This window comes from Dasypus novemcinctus, chromosome 14, assembly GCF_030445035.2.
Source record: "Dasypus novemcinctus isolate mDasNov1 chromosome 14, mDasNov1.1.hap2, whole genome shotgun sequence".
NCBI lineage: Eukaryota > Metazoa > Chordata > Mammalia > Cingulata > Dasypodidae > Dasypus > Dasypus novemcinctus.
Window position 1 is genome coordinate 42741348 of NC_080686.1, and position 20982 is coordinate 42762329.

General features: G+C 36.6%; 1 protein-coding gene across 1 annotated transcript in view; it reads right to left on the reverse strand.

Moving 5' to 3' along the window:
• Positions 1 to 20982, reverse strand: part of MRPS28 (mitochondrial ribosomal protein S28) — a 153201-nt gene that overhangs the window by 99310 nt on the left and 32909 nt on the right. The window contains exon 2 of the mRNA XM_004479096.5: positions 7787 to 7968. Within this exon, the coding sequence (XP_004479153.2) occupies positions 7787 to 7968 (182 nt within the window). The remainder of the gene's footprint in view (positions 1 to 7786; positions 7969 to 20982) is intronic.

The window sequence follows — 20982 nt, forward strand, 5'->3', positions numbered from 1 at the left end:
TCTACTATTTACAGAACTAGGTTTTTTTAAAATACATCATTCCCAAATAACTTAAGGCACATTAAATGTAGGCTATAAGCATTGCTGGACACTAACCAGTTAGTGATATTCAATTTTTTTTTTTAAATTTCTCTCCCCTTCCCCCGCAGTTGTCTGTTCTTTGTGTCCATTCATTGTGTGTTCTTCTGTATCCGCTTCTATCCTTGTCAAAGGCACAGGCAATCCATGTCTCTTTTTGTTGCGTTATCTTGCTGCGTCTGCTCTCCGTGTGTGCAGCGCCACTCCTGGGCAGGCTGCACTTTCTTTCGCGCTGGGCGGCTCTCCTTACGGGGCGCACTCCTCATGCACAGGGCTCCCCTACGCTGGGGACACTCCTTGCATGCATCAGCACTGCAGGTAGGCCAGCTCCACATGGGTCAAGGAGGCCCTGGGTTTGAACGGTGGACCTCCCATGTGGTAGGCAGATGCTCTAACTGTTGAGCCAAGTCGGCTTCCCTCATTTTTGATTAGAGTTAAAATGAACAGTTTTCAACCTCTGCCCCAATTAGCCCTAGAGTTCTGCAGAAATTCTTTGAGGATTGCCTAGCAGGTGGAGAGGGAGTTAAGCCCTTCTTTCAGAGGAGTTTTGCATTTATCTTTTTTACATATTTTAATTCTGTAGGTCCCACTATAACCAGGGCACACATCCATTCCCAAACAAAGAGCCTAGAACTGTTGGTGATGAGCTTACGGGTGGTGACACCATACAATAACATGATATTACGAACACCATAATCAAGGATAGTATAGCAGGTTATCGCTCTTTAACAGGCCTCCATAGAGCTCCACTACCATACTGCCTCTTGCCTTCACTATCCCTGGTGTGAAACTGCTTCATATGTGAGAATATTTAAGGACATCTTTATGATAATTTAGTAACTACATGTTTCAGGATTTAGAGAGCTACACATTAGTGGGAAAAGAACATTTCTAGTTTTCGGATACACTCAGCCCTAGGTTTGAATCTCTGCTTTGTTAATGGTCAGCTGGGTGACTTTGCAGCATGTTTTTTATACTCAGAAACTCATTTTCTTCATCTGGTAAACGGGAACAACATCATTATGTATTATTTTTCTTGTGAGGATTAAATGAGACAATATACATAAAGTGCCAATGCAGGTTTTCAAAAAGTAGTAATTATGATTATCAGATGGGAATATGGAAAGGGAACAATCTTAATTCACTCTAGGACAAATTCTGTGAAACTGTGTACTGTATTAATGATACAAGAAAAAAATGTCTTAAAGAAAAGACCAGCGGTTTCACCTGATGGGTGAAGTGCTCCATTGGGGATTCATGGGATGGTTCACTGAAAGAAAGTACCTACTAGTTTCTATGTTCCATGAGGTACCAGCACATCAGTCAATGAGTTTATGGATGGAGAGAGTGTCAATTATTTTCTCAAATCAGTTAATTAAGTGATAATTGCCAAAGAAGTTAATGCCAGAGTTTTACACTGATTTGAATGAAAAATAACATTCAAATGGCTAAAACTTTTTGAGATTAGTACTGCAAGAATTAGGTCTTAGTCACCCACTGAAATCTCTGAATTTACTTACAGCATTTCTGTTTTGCCATTCATTCTAAGTAGACCCCAATACTATGGTTCACGTTTAAACCCATAGCTTATCATTTTAAATGTTAATATTACTGTAATGTTTTCCTAAAATTAGATTTTCTTTATAAAAAGGTTTTTTAAACTTTAAATTTTTTTGCAGTATAAATATCCCTTCCCCCTATGCACACACACTTTAAATAACACATTCCTAGAATTGCAATATATAAAAAACATAAATACAAAATTCTTCTGGAAGAAGGACTTAACTCCCTCTTCACCAGCAGGGTAATTCCCAAAGAATTTCTGCAGAACTCTAGGGCTTATTGGGGCAGAGGCTGAAAACTGTTCATTTTAACTCTAATCAAAAACAAATAATCACCTTCATACCAAAGCCAGATAAATACCACAAGAAGAAGATAATTAGAGACTAGTATCTCTTAAGAATATAGATGAAAAAATCCTCAAGAAAATAGCAAACCAAATCCAACAGCACATTAAATGAATTATACACCATCATCAAGTGGGATATATGCCTGGTATACAAGGGTGATTCAACATAAGAAAATCAATTAATGTAATACACCACATTAACAAAACGAAGGAGAAATAAAAACCTATGATCACCTCAAATGATGCAGAAGAGGCATGTGACAAAATACAGCACCCCTTCTTGATAAAAACACTTAGAAAAATAGAAATAGCTGAAAACTTCCTCAACATGATAAAGGGCATATATGAAAAACACACCTCTAACATCATACTCAATGATGAAAGACAGAAAGATTTCCCCTTTAAGATGACGAAGGAGACAAGGATGCCCACTGTCACCGCTGTTAACACTATATTGGAAGTTCTAGTCAGAGTAATTAGCTAAGAGAAAGAAATAAAAGGCATCCAAATTGGAAAGGAAAAAGTAAAACTTTCCCTATTTGCAGGTGATATGATTTCATATAGAAAAAATCCACAACAAAGTTCCTAGAGCTAATAAAATGAATTCAGCGAAGTGATAGTTGTACAAAATCAATATGTAAAATCAGTAGTGTTTCTATATATAAGCAATGAACAATCAGAAGACAAAATCAAGAAAAAAAATTCCATTTACAACAGCAATAAAAGGAATCAAGTATGTAGGAATAAATTTAACCAAGGATGGAAAGGACTTGTACACAGAGCACTACAAAACACTGCTGAAAGAAATCAAAGAAGACAAATAAATAGAAGGACATTCTGTGTTCATGGATTAGAAGTCTAAATATTGGTAAAATGTCAATCACACCTGAAGTTATTTATAGATTCAAAGCAATCCCAATCAAAATTCCAACAACCTTCTTTGCAGAAATGGAAAAGTCAATCTCAAATTTGTATGGAAGGGTAAGGGACACTGAGTCGCCAAAGCCATCTTGAAATAGAACAAAGTTGAAGAACTCACACTTCCATATCTTAAAACTTATTACAAAGAAAGCCACAGTAACCAAATAGCATGTTACTGGCACAAGCACAGATATATAGATGAATGGAATCAAACTGAGAGCTCAGAAATCAACCCTCACATTAATGGCCAACTGATATTTGACAAGGGGCAAAGACCACTCAATTGGAAAAAATAGTGTCTTCAACAAATGATGCTAACAAAACTGGATGTCCACATGCAAAAGAAAAGAAGGGCCCCTGCCTGGCACCTTATACAAAAGTCAACTCAAAATGGAATAAAGACCTAACTATAGCCAGAACTTTCAAACTCTTTGAAGAAAATGTAGGGAAACATCTTCAGGAACCTTGTGTTAAGCAATGGTTTCTTAGACTTTATACCCAAAGCACAGGCAACAAAAGAAAAAAATAGGCAAATGGGAATTCACCAAAATTAAAGACATCTGTGCCTCAAAGGACTTTAACATGAAAGTAAAAAACAACCTACACAATGGGAGAAAATAATTGGAAACCACATATCTGATAAAGATTTAATATCCAAAATATATAAAGAAATCCTTCAGCTTAACAACAAAAAGATAAACAACCCAATTTAAAAAATGGGCAAAAGACTTGAACAGACATCTCTCCAAAGAAGAGAGCCAAAGGCCAGAAAGCACATGAAATGATGCTCAGCATCATTAGCCATCAGAGAAATGCAAACCAAAACTACAATGAGATACTATTTTGCATCCATTAGAATGGCTGCAATTAAAAAATCAAACAAAAGCAAACAAAAAACCAGAAAATGACAAATGCTTGAGAGGATGCAGAGAAATAAGAACACTCATTCACTGTTGGTGGGAATATAAAATGGTGCCACTGCTGTGGAAGACAATTTGGCAATTTCTCAGAGAGGTAATTATAGGATTACCATGTGACCCAGCAGTCCCTCTACTACAGGGATTCTTAACAAGGGGTCCATGAGCTTGAATTGAAATTCAGAAAAACATTATCCCTGTTGGGATGTATTGGTGTGGTGTGATATATTAAATAAAACACAGTATAGTGGACTTAGTTACAGGTCTGTGGTTTTCACCTGACTGGCAAAGGGGTCTGTGAAACAAAAAAGGTTAAGATCCCTGCTCTACTAGGTAAATACCCAGAAGAAGTGAAAGCAGGGACTTGAACAAATATTTGCAAACCAATGTTCATAGCAACATTATTTACAATTGCCAAAAGAAGGAAGCAGCCTAAGTGTCCATCAACCAAAGAATTTATGGATAAACAGAAGGGGGTATATATATATATATATACACCATGGAATACTATTCAGCTATAAAAAGGAATGAAGTTCTGATACATGCAACAACATGGATGAATCCTGAAGACATCATGTTGAGTGAAATAAGTCAGACATGAAAGAACAAATATTATATGATCTCACTGATACAAAACAATTAGAATAGGCAAACTCCTAGCATCAGAATCTAGAATACAGGTTACCAGGGGACAAGTGAGTATAGGGATTTTGAGGTTGAAGCTGAAATATATGCATACAGAGGTTGTATTTGTAGCAATGGAAATGTTTTGGTAGTGGGCAGTGGTGATGGTAGCACAACACTGCAAATGTAATTAACAGCACTGAGATATATATCTGAATGTGGCTAAAAAGGAATGTTAGGTTGAATACATTGTAATAGAATAAAATTTTTTAAAAAGATAACATGGAACTGCACCACACAAAGAACCTTAAGTTAAACCATGTACTATATTAACACAATTATAAAAATGTGCTTTCATCAATGGTAACAAATGTACCATACCAATGGAAGGTGTAAACAACAGGGTGGTATATGGGAATGCTGTTATTTATGCATGATTGTTCTGTAAATCCACAACTTCTCTAATTTTAAAAAAAGATGAAAAAAAGGATGAGGGAAAACCAAGTCACATAAAAAATATATTAAAAAACTGGGGAAGTAGGGACAGAAATGGTAGTTTCAACCAAAGAGTATTGCAGTTTCTATAATAGAATGTGTATATATGTGGTATGTGTACAACTTTAAATGAAAAATTGTTTTTATAAACGTTGCAACAAATTCCAGAACATTACCATTTAAACTTATGCTATATGTAAATTAAAATCACAACATAGCACTCATTAGAGAAATACTGAGTCACAAATATTGATATTTAAAACTGTGATTTAGTAAATAAGGCATGAGAATGAAATTCTAGCTCTCTACAACACTAAATTACCATGTTCAAGAATATGATGTAATGACAAACTGTTACTTTAAAAAATTAATAAAATGGGATAAAAGATCATCAACAAAGAAATAAATGCCCCTGAAAAATATTATGAACAAAATTTCATCCACAGATATAAAAAAGAAACATGTATATATCACTGGCATTTACAATTTACAATAAAGTTACCTGAACAGATGAAATATATGTATCTCAGCAGAGCTGGTAAAATACATCTTTTATAAAATTAATACTTGATTCTCTAGCTGCATTTTTTGTCAATATGTAAGAATAACTGGGTAGCATCCATGGTACCATAACGAAAAGTTTACCAATGTAGGGAGGTGACTAGAGGATTTCTTTGTGCAATATAAAACAGCATTTTGTTTTTTAACTACTGATACATTTTCTATTAATTATATCCTTAAAAAATTATGTTACCACTTCTGTTGACAGCACCCAAGATGCCTCTTTTGGGGGGTAACTTTTGACCCATGTATCTTCATCCTTGCATCCTTCATAAACCCTCCAAAATAGTAATTCTTAAGGGATGTCATCATCAGATTTACAAAAACTCTAAATCATAAGGATTTCAATAATAACAATACAATAACAGTAGCAGCTGTTTACTAAATGCCAGTCACTGTTCTAAGTTATTATATACATTGTCTAAAATAATACTCTGAATAACCCTTTACAAAACAGATACAGAGCATAGTATTAAAAGCTGAATTGAGGCGGCGGACTTGGCCCAGTGGTTAGGGCGTCCGTCTACCACATGGGAGGTCTGCGGTTCAAACCCCTCCTTGACCCGTGTGGAGCTTGGCCCATGCGCAGTGCTGATGTGCTCAAGGAGTGCCCCGCCACGCAGCGATGTGCCCTGCACAGGGGAGCCCCACGCACTAGGAGTGCACCCTGTTTAAGGAGAGCCGCCCAGCGTGAAAGAAAGTGCAGCCTGCCCAGGAATGGCGCCGCACACACGGAGAGCTGCTGCTGACAACAACAGAAGCGGACACAGAAGACGCAGCAAAAAGACACAGAGAACAAACAGCCAGTGTGGGGTGGAGGGGAAGGGGAGAGAAATAAATAATAAATAAATAAACCTTTTTTTTTTAAAAAGGTGAATTGAGAGGCACATCCTACCTTACCCACTTCTTTAGGTTTTATAACTTTTGACTAAATTTGTCAAGCCATGCATTTACTTCTCATGCAAGTAGTTCAAGAAGTTCATTTTTTATTCCAAGTATTATCTGGTTCATACCACTAGCCTTGCTAGGACACTCTTTAGCTTCTGATTACCTTAGTTAGTGGATGCAGAAACCAGTTTATATGGGCTTATAAGAGCCAATTATGCATACCTTTTCCCAACTCTGCATTCAGTGATATCACATGGTAACTTGAAATTGGCCACAGTTGGAATCTTATACCACAGAATTAGACAAATCAGGGCCAATTTTTTATCAGAGAGCTGTTGGTTAAATATTTACTCATACATTTTGATCTGAGCATACATGTATTCTAAGTTTCAAGTCCTATTCAGGCTCAGGTAGAATGACCTCACGTCTTCCAACTGGGTGAGCCCCACTTATCAAATGGACCTTAAGATATCCAGAGTTTTCAGGAGAAAGGCAACCCATTCTCATAATTTCTCTTCTAGTTCTAAAGAGGCTTTTTTCCTGTTTATAATATAACTCATTCTTAAATGTCACAAACTTCTTAATCTCTGTAATTCATCATATATAAGACACCTGATTGCTAGATTTGCTATTATTTTATGTCCCATTAGGAAAGAAAAAACAATAAGCTGTTATACCATTGACTGTAAGATACATCCTGATACCAGAAATACTGAAATATAAAAAAGCACACATTAAAAGCTGCTGAAAAAACATAATTTATTTTTATTTTTTATTGTTTCCCCATCTCAGAATCTTAGTATATCTTTTACTCTTGATTTTCTCCTCTTAGATCCCCCACTTAATGGCTTCTCAAATACATATTTCTATTTATAAATATTTTTCCCTATACAGATTATAAGTAGAATGAGTTCTGTTGATATCCTACGACAACAATAATCTTGAGAACAGATGTAAAATTATAAGAAAGAATGATGAAGCACCTGAATTTAGTGTGGTAAGAAAAAGGAGCATGAAGAGATGGAAAAGGGAGGTTTCTCTTAAAAGTGGAAAAGAGATTGTGGAACAAAGGGGCAAAAAAACAGTTATAGAAAAAGTGGCCTGAGCAGCATATCTTACTACAAAGTTGGTTTTAATTTTATGGTATGGAATAATTTATTACCAGGATAAACATTCAAATCTTCCTAAAAACTGCTCTTACTTTTTTGAGAAGCTGTGAATTTGACCTCTTGACTAAGTATTTTTAAGCACTTCAGACTTTCTTCAAATAGCATTATCAAGAGAAATTAATATATTTTCTGCTTCTTCAAAAATCATGTAAATTCATTAATACTCTTGAGATAGCTTATCTTCTACAAATATTCTTACAGCACTTAGAAATGATTCTACTTACTCTCCATTAACTTCTGGTCTTCTACATACACAATGAAATTTGCCGCCAAAATCTATATAAAGATCATTTTCCATAATATGAAAGATTTGTCCAATGACCAGTTTATCCTTAGCAGGTCCCATTTGTGTAAGAGGAGACTGTCTCAGCATGGATGCGAAGGATTCCACGTTTCTCGAAGAGCCCTGTACATGAAAAGAGACACTTATATATATATAAAGGAATATAAAGTATAATACGGCAGACAAAATAAACTCTTTAAGGGGAAACAAATAAATAAACAAAAACCCAAGGTCAATTTGGTGTACATTTACATTTTACAGGGAAAAAAACATATTTAAGTGGAATTTTGCTTTAAAAAGCCAGGAACACTCTCCAACTTCCTCTTCTTCCCTTCTCTTCCCAAACAGGAGTCAAAAAAAGCAGACATCTGTGCTTGGTGTGGGATGCACGGGTCCATGCTGGGTAAGGAGTTAAGGGCAGCATCCCATACAAAGGCCCTCAGTATGGGATGTCAGAGTCTCGGCACTTGAGAAGGGACTGACTTTATTCCTAGTACTGACCCTTGCAAAAATACCTTCTAATTCGGGTTTGATAAGAGTAACTATTCTTTTAAGACAAATTTAAGAAACATTAAGATAAAGATGATTGAGGCTCCTTATTATAATTATCAGTCTGAACTTGAGTTCTGGTTATGTAATATTTTATAAATGACTTGAAATGGCATTATTTTCTTCCTTTTCCTAAAGTAAAATTTCAAAGGAAAAACACCTTCTTTAATCTTTTTATGCTGCCCTCTTTCTATGAGTCTTCTTACATAGTGAAGTTACTTAGGTATGATTGTACATACAATGCAGTATACGTCCCTTTCTTTTTACTCACAATTTCCCCCCCCAAACGCGTATTTTTAAAGAAATTCATGAATACAGATTTGTGCCTTCTCATCTTACTTTGTGTGTGGCTTGGTGTTTGTGTGTTTTGGCTCAAACTAAAGGAAGTATTAAAAGTTTATATTCTGGGGAATTAACTACAGAAGAATATTAATAACTTGATCTACTTACATCCTATTCTTGGAATAAGTTTTACATTAGTTATTCCAAGAAGAATTATTAAGAACACAACAGTTTATTTACTTAAAAAATTACAAAACTACATTTATTACTTAATTTTGATACAGGTACTATTCTAGGGGCTGTAAACTCAAATATCAGGCCAGGTGGGGACTTGTTAAGCAGAACACATGCTTAGATGTTGGAGGGAAGGAATGGTAATGAATCTCAACTGAAACACACTGGGATGGCATCCTTAGCACATAAGAGTCAGTCTAAACCAAAGACAAATCAGTAGACCTAGATGCCAAAAAGAAATGAAAGGGTAGCTAGGAGTGTTATATCATAAGCTGTATCACTCACTCGTTTTATAAGTCCACACAGTATAATGTTAAGGGACCTTAAGTGCCTTGACAAAAATTGTTTCTTGCAGAAAGCCAAAGATGAAATACACCCTACAGGTCCAACATGGACATAGCTATGAAGTGTCCTCTAGAGGTGATGCAAAGAGAATAGCAATGCTGAGTAAGCATTCAGTGACAAGGGCCCCTGACAGAAGCAGCCGCCAGGATCCTCTACTGGAGCCATGACACCCTCCACAGCAGCTGCTGCCACAGCAGCTGAGAAGAGCACTGCTCAAGGCAAGAGCAGATAAAATAGCAACTTGGGGGCACTTCCTGCTTGTTTTTAGTTGGGTGGAAGTAAAGGGAAGAATACAGACCACTGGACTTTTCAATCTAAAAATTTGTAGTTTCTTTTCAGGAAGTCATGAACTCTGAATAAGAGTCTTGACAATAACCTAATGCTAAAATTTCTACACAAGAGGAGAGCAAGTAAATATGTGAGATTTGTTCAAACTTCTCAACTGATGCGACAGTTGCATGTTTGGTTGAGTTCTCTCTCTATATAGACACACACACATACAAACACATATTCGACATATAAATAATATACCTATAGAGACCATGTAAATAAGGATGAAGGTTAATAAATACATCAACTTTCTAGAGGTGGAATAGGTGGAGTTCAAGAGAAAGGCACTGGCAAACATAATTCACAAAATTCACACTGAGGTAGATGGCCTGAGTTGAAAACAGAATTAAGTGAAACAACTAAACTTTCAGGTACCTAGAAGTAGGAACTTCAGATCCCTTCTCTCCCTGCTACCAGAACTGAAGCAGTCAACTACGGAGCTTCCAGAAAAGAACTGGAAGATTCTGCTCTGATGAATCTACACAATGGTCCCAGGGAAAAACAGAGGTAAAAAAAAAAAAAAAAAGGTAAATAAGGAAAATTAGGGGTGCAATAAGGTCCAGTATCTGACTAATAGGAATTCTTGAAGGAAAAAAACAGGAGAGGAAAGTATCAAAAAACAATACAAAAATCTTTCCAAGAACTGAAGGACACAGTTCTACAGACTCAAAGAAACCAGAGTTTTTGAAATAATAATCAGCAAAGATCCACATAAAGGCATATAATCACTGTGAAATTTCAGGCTACCAAGGATAAAGAAATCCTCCAAGCTTCCAAAGAGAAAAAAAGCAAAGGATCGGGAATCAAAATGGTATGGGAGGGAGTGGATGTGGCTCAAGCAGTTGGTCACCTACTTCCCACATGGGAGGTCCCGGGTTTGGTCCCTGGTGCTTCCTAAAAATCAGATAACAAACAACAAACAAATGAAAAAACCAACTCAGGGAAGTCAACATGGCTCAGTGGTTGAACAATGGCTTCCCACATACGATGTCCTAGGGTTCAATTCCTGGACCCAGTAAAAAATTTTTAAATTTTAAAATTAAAAAAAAAAAAAAAAAGGTATGGGACTTCTTAACATCTACTAAGCTAGAAAACAATGGAGCAAGCAAATTCTTCAAAATCCGTAGGGGACACTGTCTTCAACCCCAAAAAAATGATCAATTAACTGTGAGGGTATATAAAAGATATCTTTAGACCTTCAACAGCCAGAACAAATACCCTTTTCTGAGGATGCTACTCGAGGTTCAGCAAAATGAAATAAGAAGATGGGGAGTGGATGTGGTTCAAGCAACTGGGCACCCGCCTCCCACATGAAAGGTTTCGGGTTTAGTTCCCAGTGCCTCCTAAAGAAGATGAGCAGACACAATGAGCCAACACAACAAGACACAATGAGCAGACACAACGAGCAGGGAGAGGATGTGGTTCAAGCAGTTGGGTACCCGCCTCCCACACGGGAGGTCCCCAGTTCAGTTCCTAGTGCCTCTTAAAGAAGACAAGCAGATGAGTGGACATGATGAGCAGACAAAGAACAGTCAGATGAGGGAATCATCTGTGTGGGGAGGAAAGACATAGGATTCAAGAAAATACAGTCTAGCTCAGGAATACAGCAAAGGAAAGCCTTAGGTTGTAGCCATGCAGTTGGCTTTGAAAGCACCAATCCAAAGCAGTATAGCAAGTGTGAGTATTGTAGAAAGAAGGTCTACAGGGAAAATAAGTGGAATGCATAGATTATCTGATGCTTTTGAAATTTGGAAGATATCATTGGTAGCCTTTTAAGGGATTTGTCAGCAAATACAATAATCATCTGGTAAGAATTTATTGCACCTTCATCTCTGTTCTCAAAAAGCTTTTTATAAATATACTGTTAGCTCTTGCTGCATTAATTTTCCTAGTCAAGTTTATTTGAAGCATAATTTACATATAGTAAAATTCACCCTCTTAGGTATAAAATCCTATAAATTCTGACAAATGAAAGTAGTCATGTAACCATCACAATTAAGACACAGAGGACATTTCCATCACCCCAAAAAGTTTCATCATGCCCTTTTGTAATCAATCTTCTCTCCCTAAATCCAAACTCTAGAGCCACTGATCTTTTCTGTCCCAAAAGACATTCATTTTTTTAAAAAATTTTGATTTATGGTTATTGTTCATAGTTATATATCAGTGGTTCTCAAATAGAAGTGATGCTACCTTTCCCCACCGTCTTGCTGTGGAGGGCACTGAAAGTGCCTGAGTACTTCTGGTGGTAACAGTGGCTGTGAAAGAGGTACAACTAACACTTAGTGGGTGAGACCAAACATCCCCCCTTTACCCTCAATCCTTCAAATTGAGAAATACTGCTAAGCACAGCTCATTGAACTCTGCCTGGCATATAGCAGATGCTCAACATGTATTTGTTGCATTAAACTTTATATATAAAGATATAAAACGATAAATTTTCTAGCTGGAAGGAGCATTACAGAGCCTGTGGTTTTACTGCTTAGTTTAATAGATGAAGAAACTAAGGACAAGAGAGACCCTGAGACTTGAACAAGGTCACTTAACTTGTTAACAACAAAATGCAGAATACCTTTAATCTCTTTTCCATGTCCGCAAAGATCTCCTGATAGTCCTTTCAATTTTTCCCCTATGTTCTCCTTCTCCTCTCCCATTCTCTCCTTTTTTAGGCAAACTTTCAACTGAAGTCACAGTCTAATTAAAACAGCCTTAGATCACAAGTAAATCTAGTAGCTACACATTTATTGGAGATAATTCAGACATCATTAAGGCCTGCTCCTAAAATAACATAATCTTCTTTACAATTGTGAAGAGACGTCTGGGCTAAGATTATTTCCCACTAGAGTTTAGAAAAACAACAACAATAACAACAACAACACAAAAACCCTGATTTCACTTATTTAACATGATTCTCAAGAGTTTTTGCATAAATCTGTTGTGAAATATTTATTGTATTACAAACTGTAAAATTAAGAATAATTTTAAAGGACACTTTAAAATAATTAAAAAATTATTTTTGTACTTGTTCCGTTACATTTTGCAATAGAAGTCAATGGGATTTTAGTAAGCGAAAAGATTTTACAAAAATCATAAGACTCCTGGATTAATACCTGAATCTGCTTTTAAACTGTATACTCATTATTATTCAGTAATTTTTGGAAACTATATCAAATCATGAGACAAAGTCCCCCTCCAAAACTCATATAAGCATCTCTAGCTTCCTACGGCATAAGCCAAACTGTAATCATTTACTTGCCAAATGACTTGAAAAATTATAAATGTAGCAACTCCCACAATCCATGTTGACAACAAGGAGCCCTGATTAAAAAGTCTCTAAGCCAACACTGTTAGTTCCTCTCATGCTGATGCTGACTGCAAAGACTGCAGGCACAATGTCACCCACGGGGTGCACACCATGGAGCTGAATGTCTAACACTGTTTGTAGAAAACGTTGCTAGGAGGCTTGTTCATCGTGTGGCCATTGGTGAGCAGGTATCGTGCAGTCTGACTGCTTTCTCAGAGTTGGTCACAGACCTCAGAATTCTAAGTATTGGAGGAGCTTCTCAACAGTTTGCCCTTATTCCATTTTATCCTCCGTCTGGTCCATCTTGCACAGTGCTGCCAAAGTTTTCTTTTTAAAACAAAATAAATACTGCCACCCCATTGATTAGAAACCTCTTTGACTCCCCACTGTTTATAGGGTAACGTCTAAACTCATTTAGCCTAGGGTACCAGATTCTTCACAACCTAGGTGAGGCTGAAAACAAGAGGAATAATTAAAAGAATATAAGCTGGGCAGTCCAGCTTTTCTCAAGCAGAAAATACCAGCAGTAAGACCAAGCACACACTACCTGATAAGAAAGCATTTATTACCTGGCAAAAATAAATAAAATATCTTAATTTTTTTTCTCTTTTCTAGTAAATAAATAAATAGTCCAGAGGATATCTAAATTTTGGGGTGTTTAGTTATATAGCAACAGATAACTTACACAAAGTAAGGAATCAAAATGACAACTTTGAAGCAAGTGTAAAATCAATGACCAGTACAAGGCCTATGAATAGGAGGACTCCTAAAGGGAGGCCTCTAGGAAAAAAGTGGACCTGATGAAGAGTTTGAAAAAAAAAATCAAGATTTGATGCAAGCAAAGAGTGTAAGAATAAAGACAATTAGAAACTCTAGGAAAAACAAAAAGCTAAGGAAAAAAAATATATAAGAATTGTATACAATCACTTGGTTAACGCCATGAACTTTCAATACCTAATGCAATCGCTTTTTAACTTCTAGAAAAAAGACTTTACGTTATTGCACATACTATAAAGAACATCAGTCTTGGTGAAAGAAATGTACAATTACAAGTGACTGAAGATGGAATGTGGAGAGGGTAGGAAATTAAGAAATGGATAAAAGTATTCATATAAATGTATACATATATATTTTTAAGAGGGAAGTCAGATACTACGTATAATTGATGGAACAAGAATTACAAGTGAAGTACATTATTTAGAAATACAAAGACTGTCCTAAGGGAATTTAAAATAATGATATAAAAAGACTGGAACAAGAGGAGGTAGAAATTTTATGCAAATGACAAATCCTAATCTATCAAGGAAGAAAGCTGACAGACAATATCTTAAATCGATAAATCAAGACATTGCAATATGACTGGATATATTGATGGAAAAACGATATGATATCTGGGATTTGCTTCAAAATAAGTGAGAGGTGGGGATGGGCAGGGAAAGTAAGAACATGACTGAAACACACTATGAATTAATAGGCAAGCTAAATGATGAATTTGAGGTTCATTGGACAGTTTTGTCTAATTTTACATGTTTGAAATTTTCCAAAAAAATTTTTTTAAATTTTAAAATAGTGTAAATAGATAAAACAAATCCAGCAGAATGTTGGAAGTGAATGATGAGTACATTAGTAATTAACTGCACTATTCTAACTACTGTGTAATGTCTGTTAACTGCCATATTAAAAAGTTAAAAAAAAAAAAAGAAATACTATAAGGCTATTGTTTAAAAAAAATAAGTAACCATAAGAAAAAAATTTGAGAGTTAAAAGTGGATCTCTTTGGAAAGGAAGAACTGAGATTGGGAGAAAACAGGACAAAAGACCTAAATCATGTACTTATTACTTTTCAAAAGGTTGTTAAGTAAATAGTTTCACAAATTTTTAAAGATTTAAACAATCATGCTGTCACATTCCTTGCTTATTATTTTCTCTAGTATTTATTCCAATAAAGCTCATCATCAAATTTAATATTGCCCTGAATACAAGGAAACTTTTAAATTATTACAATGGAAGCTACTTATAATTTGGTGATTTAGAAATAAGATTATTATTTGAGTATGGCCTAACTAAGTTATGACACATTTTTAAAGTAAGTGATAGCCTTTTATTACTTTGTATCAGGGGAAAACTTCAAACATATATAAAATATTGAATCTAACTTAGCTTCAATACTGATCAACTCATATCTTCACTCATTTCTCCTACATCAAGTGAATCGCAGACATCATATCATTTAATCCATATTTCCTGTTATTCTAAAAGATACCTTTTAAAATAACAGCCAACATGAAAAAAACCAGTAATTCCTTAATATCTACAAATACACAATGTTCAAATTTCTAATCCATCTCCCTTTCTCTCCCTCCCTCCCTATCTTCCTAGATTTTGTTTAACGGAGGATCCAAAAGAAATCAACACAATGTGATTAAGCGATATCTATTTTAAGTCTTTTTTATAGGCTTCTCCTCATCTCATTTTATTTCCTTGCAATTTATTTGAAGAAACTAGATCGCTTATCCTGTGGTTCCCCATAGTCTAGATTTTACTGATATCCCCATGGTGTCTTTTAATAAATTCCTCTATTTTTTGTAAATTAAATGAAACTGAAGGCTTGATCAGATTTAGGTTTGTCAGTATTTCACGGGTGGTATTCCTATAAGGATGTACAGTATGTCTGGAAATATCTTTTTTGGTGATATTAACAGCTGAAGATAATTCGTGCCAAGATCCATTAATTCACTTGGAGTTATAAAAGGGTTTATTCTAGTTATACCACTCCTTCTTTTATTTATTAGCTAGATACTTCCATAAAGAGGAACTTCTAATGAATTACTGGATACGTGGTAGTAAAATTCATGTATGAAAGGCATCAGAAACCATGGAAGCAAGAAGAGGGGTTAAAATACTTAAGGTAGGGAAGTGGCTGTGGCTCAATCAGCTGGGCTCCCGAAGACCATATGGGAGGCCCTGGGTTCGCATCCCGGGGCCTCTTGTGAAGGCAGGCTCACACACATGCTGCAGAGTGCCACCCGGCCCGCAGGTGCCACGGAGAGCCGAATGACTCAGCAAGGTGACGCAACAACAAAAAAATGGGAGACAAGTAAAAAAAACACAGAAGAGCGCACAGCAAATGGACACAGAGAGCAGACAAACAAGCAAGTTGTGGCGGTGGGGGGGATAAAAAAATACTTAAGGTACTGAAAGAAAACAACTGCCATCCAAGGATTTTATATCTGGTGAGACTCTCTTTCAAAAATGAGGGAAAGATGAAGACATTCCCAGGTAAACAAAAGTTTAGGGTGTTTAGCACCACCAGACCTATGGGGCAAGCAATGCTAAAGGGAGTTCTTCTGACTGAAAGGAAAGGACACTAGACAGTAGTTCAAGGAGGCATAAAGATACATGCCAGTATTATTGTATTGTACTTTTTGGTGTGTAACTTTACTTCTTACTTCCTACAGGAAATAAAATGCAAATGCATAAGAAGTAGTGCTAGATCTATGATTTTGGACATACAATATACAAAGATATAATCTGTAAAAAAAATACACAAGAAGGTGCAAGAATGAATAGGTATATGAACAGTGTATGTGTATGCTATTGAAGTCAAGTTGGTATTAAATCAAATATGGCTATTATATATTTATGATGTAATTTTAACTTCATGGCATCCACAAGGAAAATAAATAAAAAATATATCCAGATAGGAACAAGAAAGGACTCATTACAGCACAATACAAAATATCAAATACATACAAAAGTAGGCTTTAACAGAATAACTAAGGGACAGGAGAGGTATAAATCTTACAGAGATTAAATTTTAAAATGGAAGAAGAAAGTCATTCATTATCAGTAGCTACTTTAAATATAAATGGATTAAACTCTCCTGATAAAAAATCAGGGAGTGACAGAATGGAAAAAAAAAGGGTGATCCAACTTCCAACTCTATGCTGTCTGTAAGAGACTCACCGTAAATTCAAAGACAAATATGTTGAATGTGAAAGACTGGAAAAAAACATACCATGTAAGAAGTAACCAAAGAAAGCTCTAATAATATCTAGCTATAGTAGTACCAGATAAAACAGACATTAAGTGAAAAACAGTTGAAAGGGACAAAGACAGTCATTACATACTGAAAAAGGGGTCAGTTCAACAAAAAGACATAATTATAATTATATATGCACGTACCAGCAAAGTCTCCAAATACATGAAGCAAATACTGGCAGATCTAAAGGGAGAAACAGATGTTCCTACATTGATAGGAGATTTTAACACTATGTTCAATAATGGATAGAACATCTAGACAGAAGAACAACAAGGAAATAAAAGACATGAAAGATACTCTAAACCAACTAGACTTAACAGACATATATAGAGTACTGAACCCAACAACAACAGAATACATATTCTACCCAAGTAGATATGGATCATTCTCCAGGACAAATCATATATTATATCATAAAATAAATGATAAAACATTAAAATCATAAAATATATCTTTTCCGACCACAACGGCACAATGGAATAAAGTTACGTAGTATTAACAAAAGGAGAAATGGAAAATTCACAAACATGTGGAAATTAAATAATGTACTTTTTTTTTTTTTTTTAAAGATTTATTTATTTATTTAATTCCCCCCCCTCCCCTGGTTGTCTGTTCTTGGTGTCTATTTGCTGCGTCTTGTTTCTTTGTCCGTTTCTGTTGTCGTCAGCAGCACGGGAAGTGTGGGCGGGAAGTGTGGGCGGCGCCATTGCTCGGCAGGCTGCACTTTCTTTTCACGCTGGGCGGCTTTCCTCACGGGCGCACTCCTTGCGCGTGGAGCTCCCCCACGCGGGGGACACCCTTGCGTGGCACGGCACTCCTTGCGCGCATCAGCGCTGCGCATGGCCAGCTCCACACGGGTCAAGGAGGCCCGGGGTTTGAACCGCGGACCTCCCATATGGTAGACGGACGCCCTAACCACTGGGCCAAAGTCCGTTTCCCAAATAATGTACTCTTAAACAACCAATAAGTTAAAGAGGAAATCACAAGAGAAATTAGGAAATATCTGGAGGCAAAGGAAAATGAAAAAACAATATACCAAATTTATAGGATATAGAAAATTAGTGCTGAAAGGAAAATTTACAGCTCAAAATGCTTACATTAAAAAAGAAGATGGAAGTGGATATAGCTCAGTGGGTTGAGTGCCTGCTTCCCATGTACGAGGAGGTCCTGGGTTCAATCCCTGGCACCTCCATTAAAAAAAAAAAAAAGAGATGGTGTTATCATCAACATGGCAATGGAAGATATCCCCTGGAAAAGTCTTCCCTCACAATCAGCTAATAAAAGGACAAATCCCACTTGCTTGGAACTCTGGAGGATGGCAGACTGGAGAAAGATGGCACAAATGTTGAACTGAAAAAAAAGAAAAAACACCTCCAAAATTAGGTAGGACATTTTCATCCCAGACCTGCCAGTCCAGACCCCTACACCTCACTCCATTTCACACAACTTATGAGTCGCAAAGAGGCAGCATGACTCAGGTCCATCTTGCAGCAGATGCAGGCTACAGAGCCACTCAAACACAGAGAAGAGTTGGAATCCCATGCATACCAAGGCACAAAGATTAAGGGCACAGAGCACCAAGGCAGAACACAAGCTGAGGAACGCCGCATACGAAACTGCCCCTGGGTAAAAGAGAGAGAGAGAAAGAGAGAGAGACACCGTAACAGAACTACTGGGGAGAAGCACACATACTCAACCCAGTCTCTGTTTGCTGGACCACCTAAAAGCAAAATGGATCTTTCTGGATTGATCCTATCTGGCTCCCTGGGGCAGGATACCCTAATGCAGAAGAAACCAAAGGCAAAAAGCCTCACAGGTAGTGGTGGTGGTGGGAGGTGGAAGAAAACTGAACTGCTCTAAGAGAGGATGGGTATAAGGACAAGGGAGTACTGAGTGAGGAAGAAAATTTAAACAAATCACAGGAGCTGGGGAAAAATTCTGCACAAAAACAAACAAGAAATCAAGATTCCTAGAGAAGGAACAGAGGAAAGGAAGCTTTCTCCTAAAAGTTAACAATTACACAAAAAGTGAAATCTCAGCGAACAGATGTGGCTCAAATGGTTGAGTGCCGGCTTCCCACATACGAGGTTCTGGGTTCATTCCCTGGCCCTGGTACCTAAAAAAAAAAGAAAGTGAAATCATAAGAATTGTACCAAATACCCAGAGAAAGAACCAGGTGATCAAAAGCTTAGAAAATATAAACAGTTAAATAAGAGCTACTCTAAAGATCTAGAAAAAGTTGGACAAATTGTCAAGGAAGAGCCTTAACACAAACCAACCAACACTAAAACCCTAAGTAAAAGGGAGAAACTGACCTTCAGTGTTAACACATCAAAATAATCAAATGCCTAGAAATCAGCAAAAAATTGTGAGCCATATCAAGAACCAGGAAGGTATGACTCAATCAAAGGAATAAATTAAAACTTCAGTGGAAACAAGGAATTTGGAAAAACTAGTCAAAGAAGTTCAAACAAATCCTCTAAAGAATACTAAGACAATGTGTAAACAATAAAGAATAATTTGAAAGTATAAAAGGAAACACAGAAATTATGGGGATTAAAGGCACAATAATGGAGATATCCCTCTAGAGGGATATAACAGTAGATTTGAACAAGCAGAAGAAAGAATCAGTAAACCAAAACACAGGACAATCAAAATCACACAGTCAAAAGAACAGATAATGAAAAGAACAGAAAAAATTGAGTAGGGTCTCAGGGATTTGAGTGACAGCATGAAATCTACAAATATATACATCATGGGTGACCTAAAAGGAGAAGGGAAAAGGAGCAGAAAGAATATCTGAGGAAATAAATGGCCCCAAATTTCCCCAAATATACATGTTCAAGAAGCATAACAAATTCCAAATGGAATAAACCCTACTGGTTCCACTCTAAAACACATACTAAACTAATCAGAATGTCAAATGTCAAGGATAAGAGAATTCTGAAAGCAGCAAGAAAAAAGTGATTCATCATACACAAAGGATCCTCAATAAGACTAAGTGCTGGAAGCGGACTTGGTCCAGTGGTTAGGGTGTCTGTCTACCACATGGGAGGTCCGCGGTTCAAATCCCGGGCCTCCTTGACCCGTGTGGAGCTGGCCCACACACAGCGCTGATGTGCGCAATGAGTGCCCTGCCACACAGGAGTGTCCCCCCTCATAGGGGAGCTCCATGCACAAGGAGTGCACCCTGTAAGGAGAGCCGCCCAGCATGAAAGAAAATTCACCCTGTCCAGGAATGGCGCCGCACACACGGAGAACTGACACAGCAAGATGACTCAACAAAAAGAGACACAGATTCCCGTGCCGCTGACAACAACAGAGGCGGACAAAGAACAACAAACAGCAAAATGGACACAGAGAATAGACAACTGGGGGTGGGGAGGGGAGGGAAATAAATAAAAATAAATCTTGAAAAAAAAAAGACTAAGTACTGATTTCTCATCAGAAACCAGGTATGCAAGAAAGCAGTAGTATGATATACTGAAGGTACTGAAAGAGAAAAACCACTAACCAAAAATTCTTTACCCAGCAAAACTGTCCTTCAAATATGAAGAAGAGTTTAAAATATTCACTGACAAGACCTGCCCTACAAGAATTACTGAAAGGAATTCTGCAAGTTCAAAAGAAAAGACAGGAGAGTGTGGCTTGGAATAGTGTGAAGAAATGAAGATCTTCAGTAACAGTAACTAAGTTGGTAAATGCAAAATCTAATAATATCCTCAATATACAATACTCGGCTCTTTAATTCCTATGAATCAGAATACAAGTAAACAAAAAAAGTCATATTTTCTGATATTGGACATGCAAAATATATAGAGGGAATATAGGACAAAAACAGCATAAAGAGGGGAAACAGAGATATGGGAGCAGAAAATTTATAGGCTATTGAAGCTAAGCTGGTATTTTTCAAATTAATAGGTTATAGACATAGATGGTGTAATACAAACCCCAGGGTAACAACAAAGTATTTAAAATATATACAAAAACAGAAGTGAGAAAGAGGTCCTCACCACAAAATATCAACTACACAGAAAAAGGGGTCGCAATA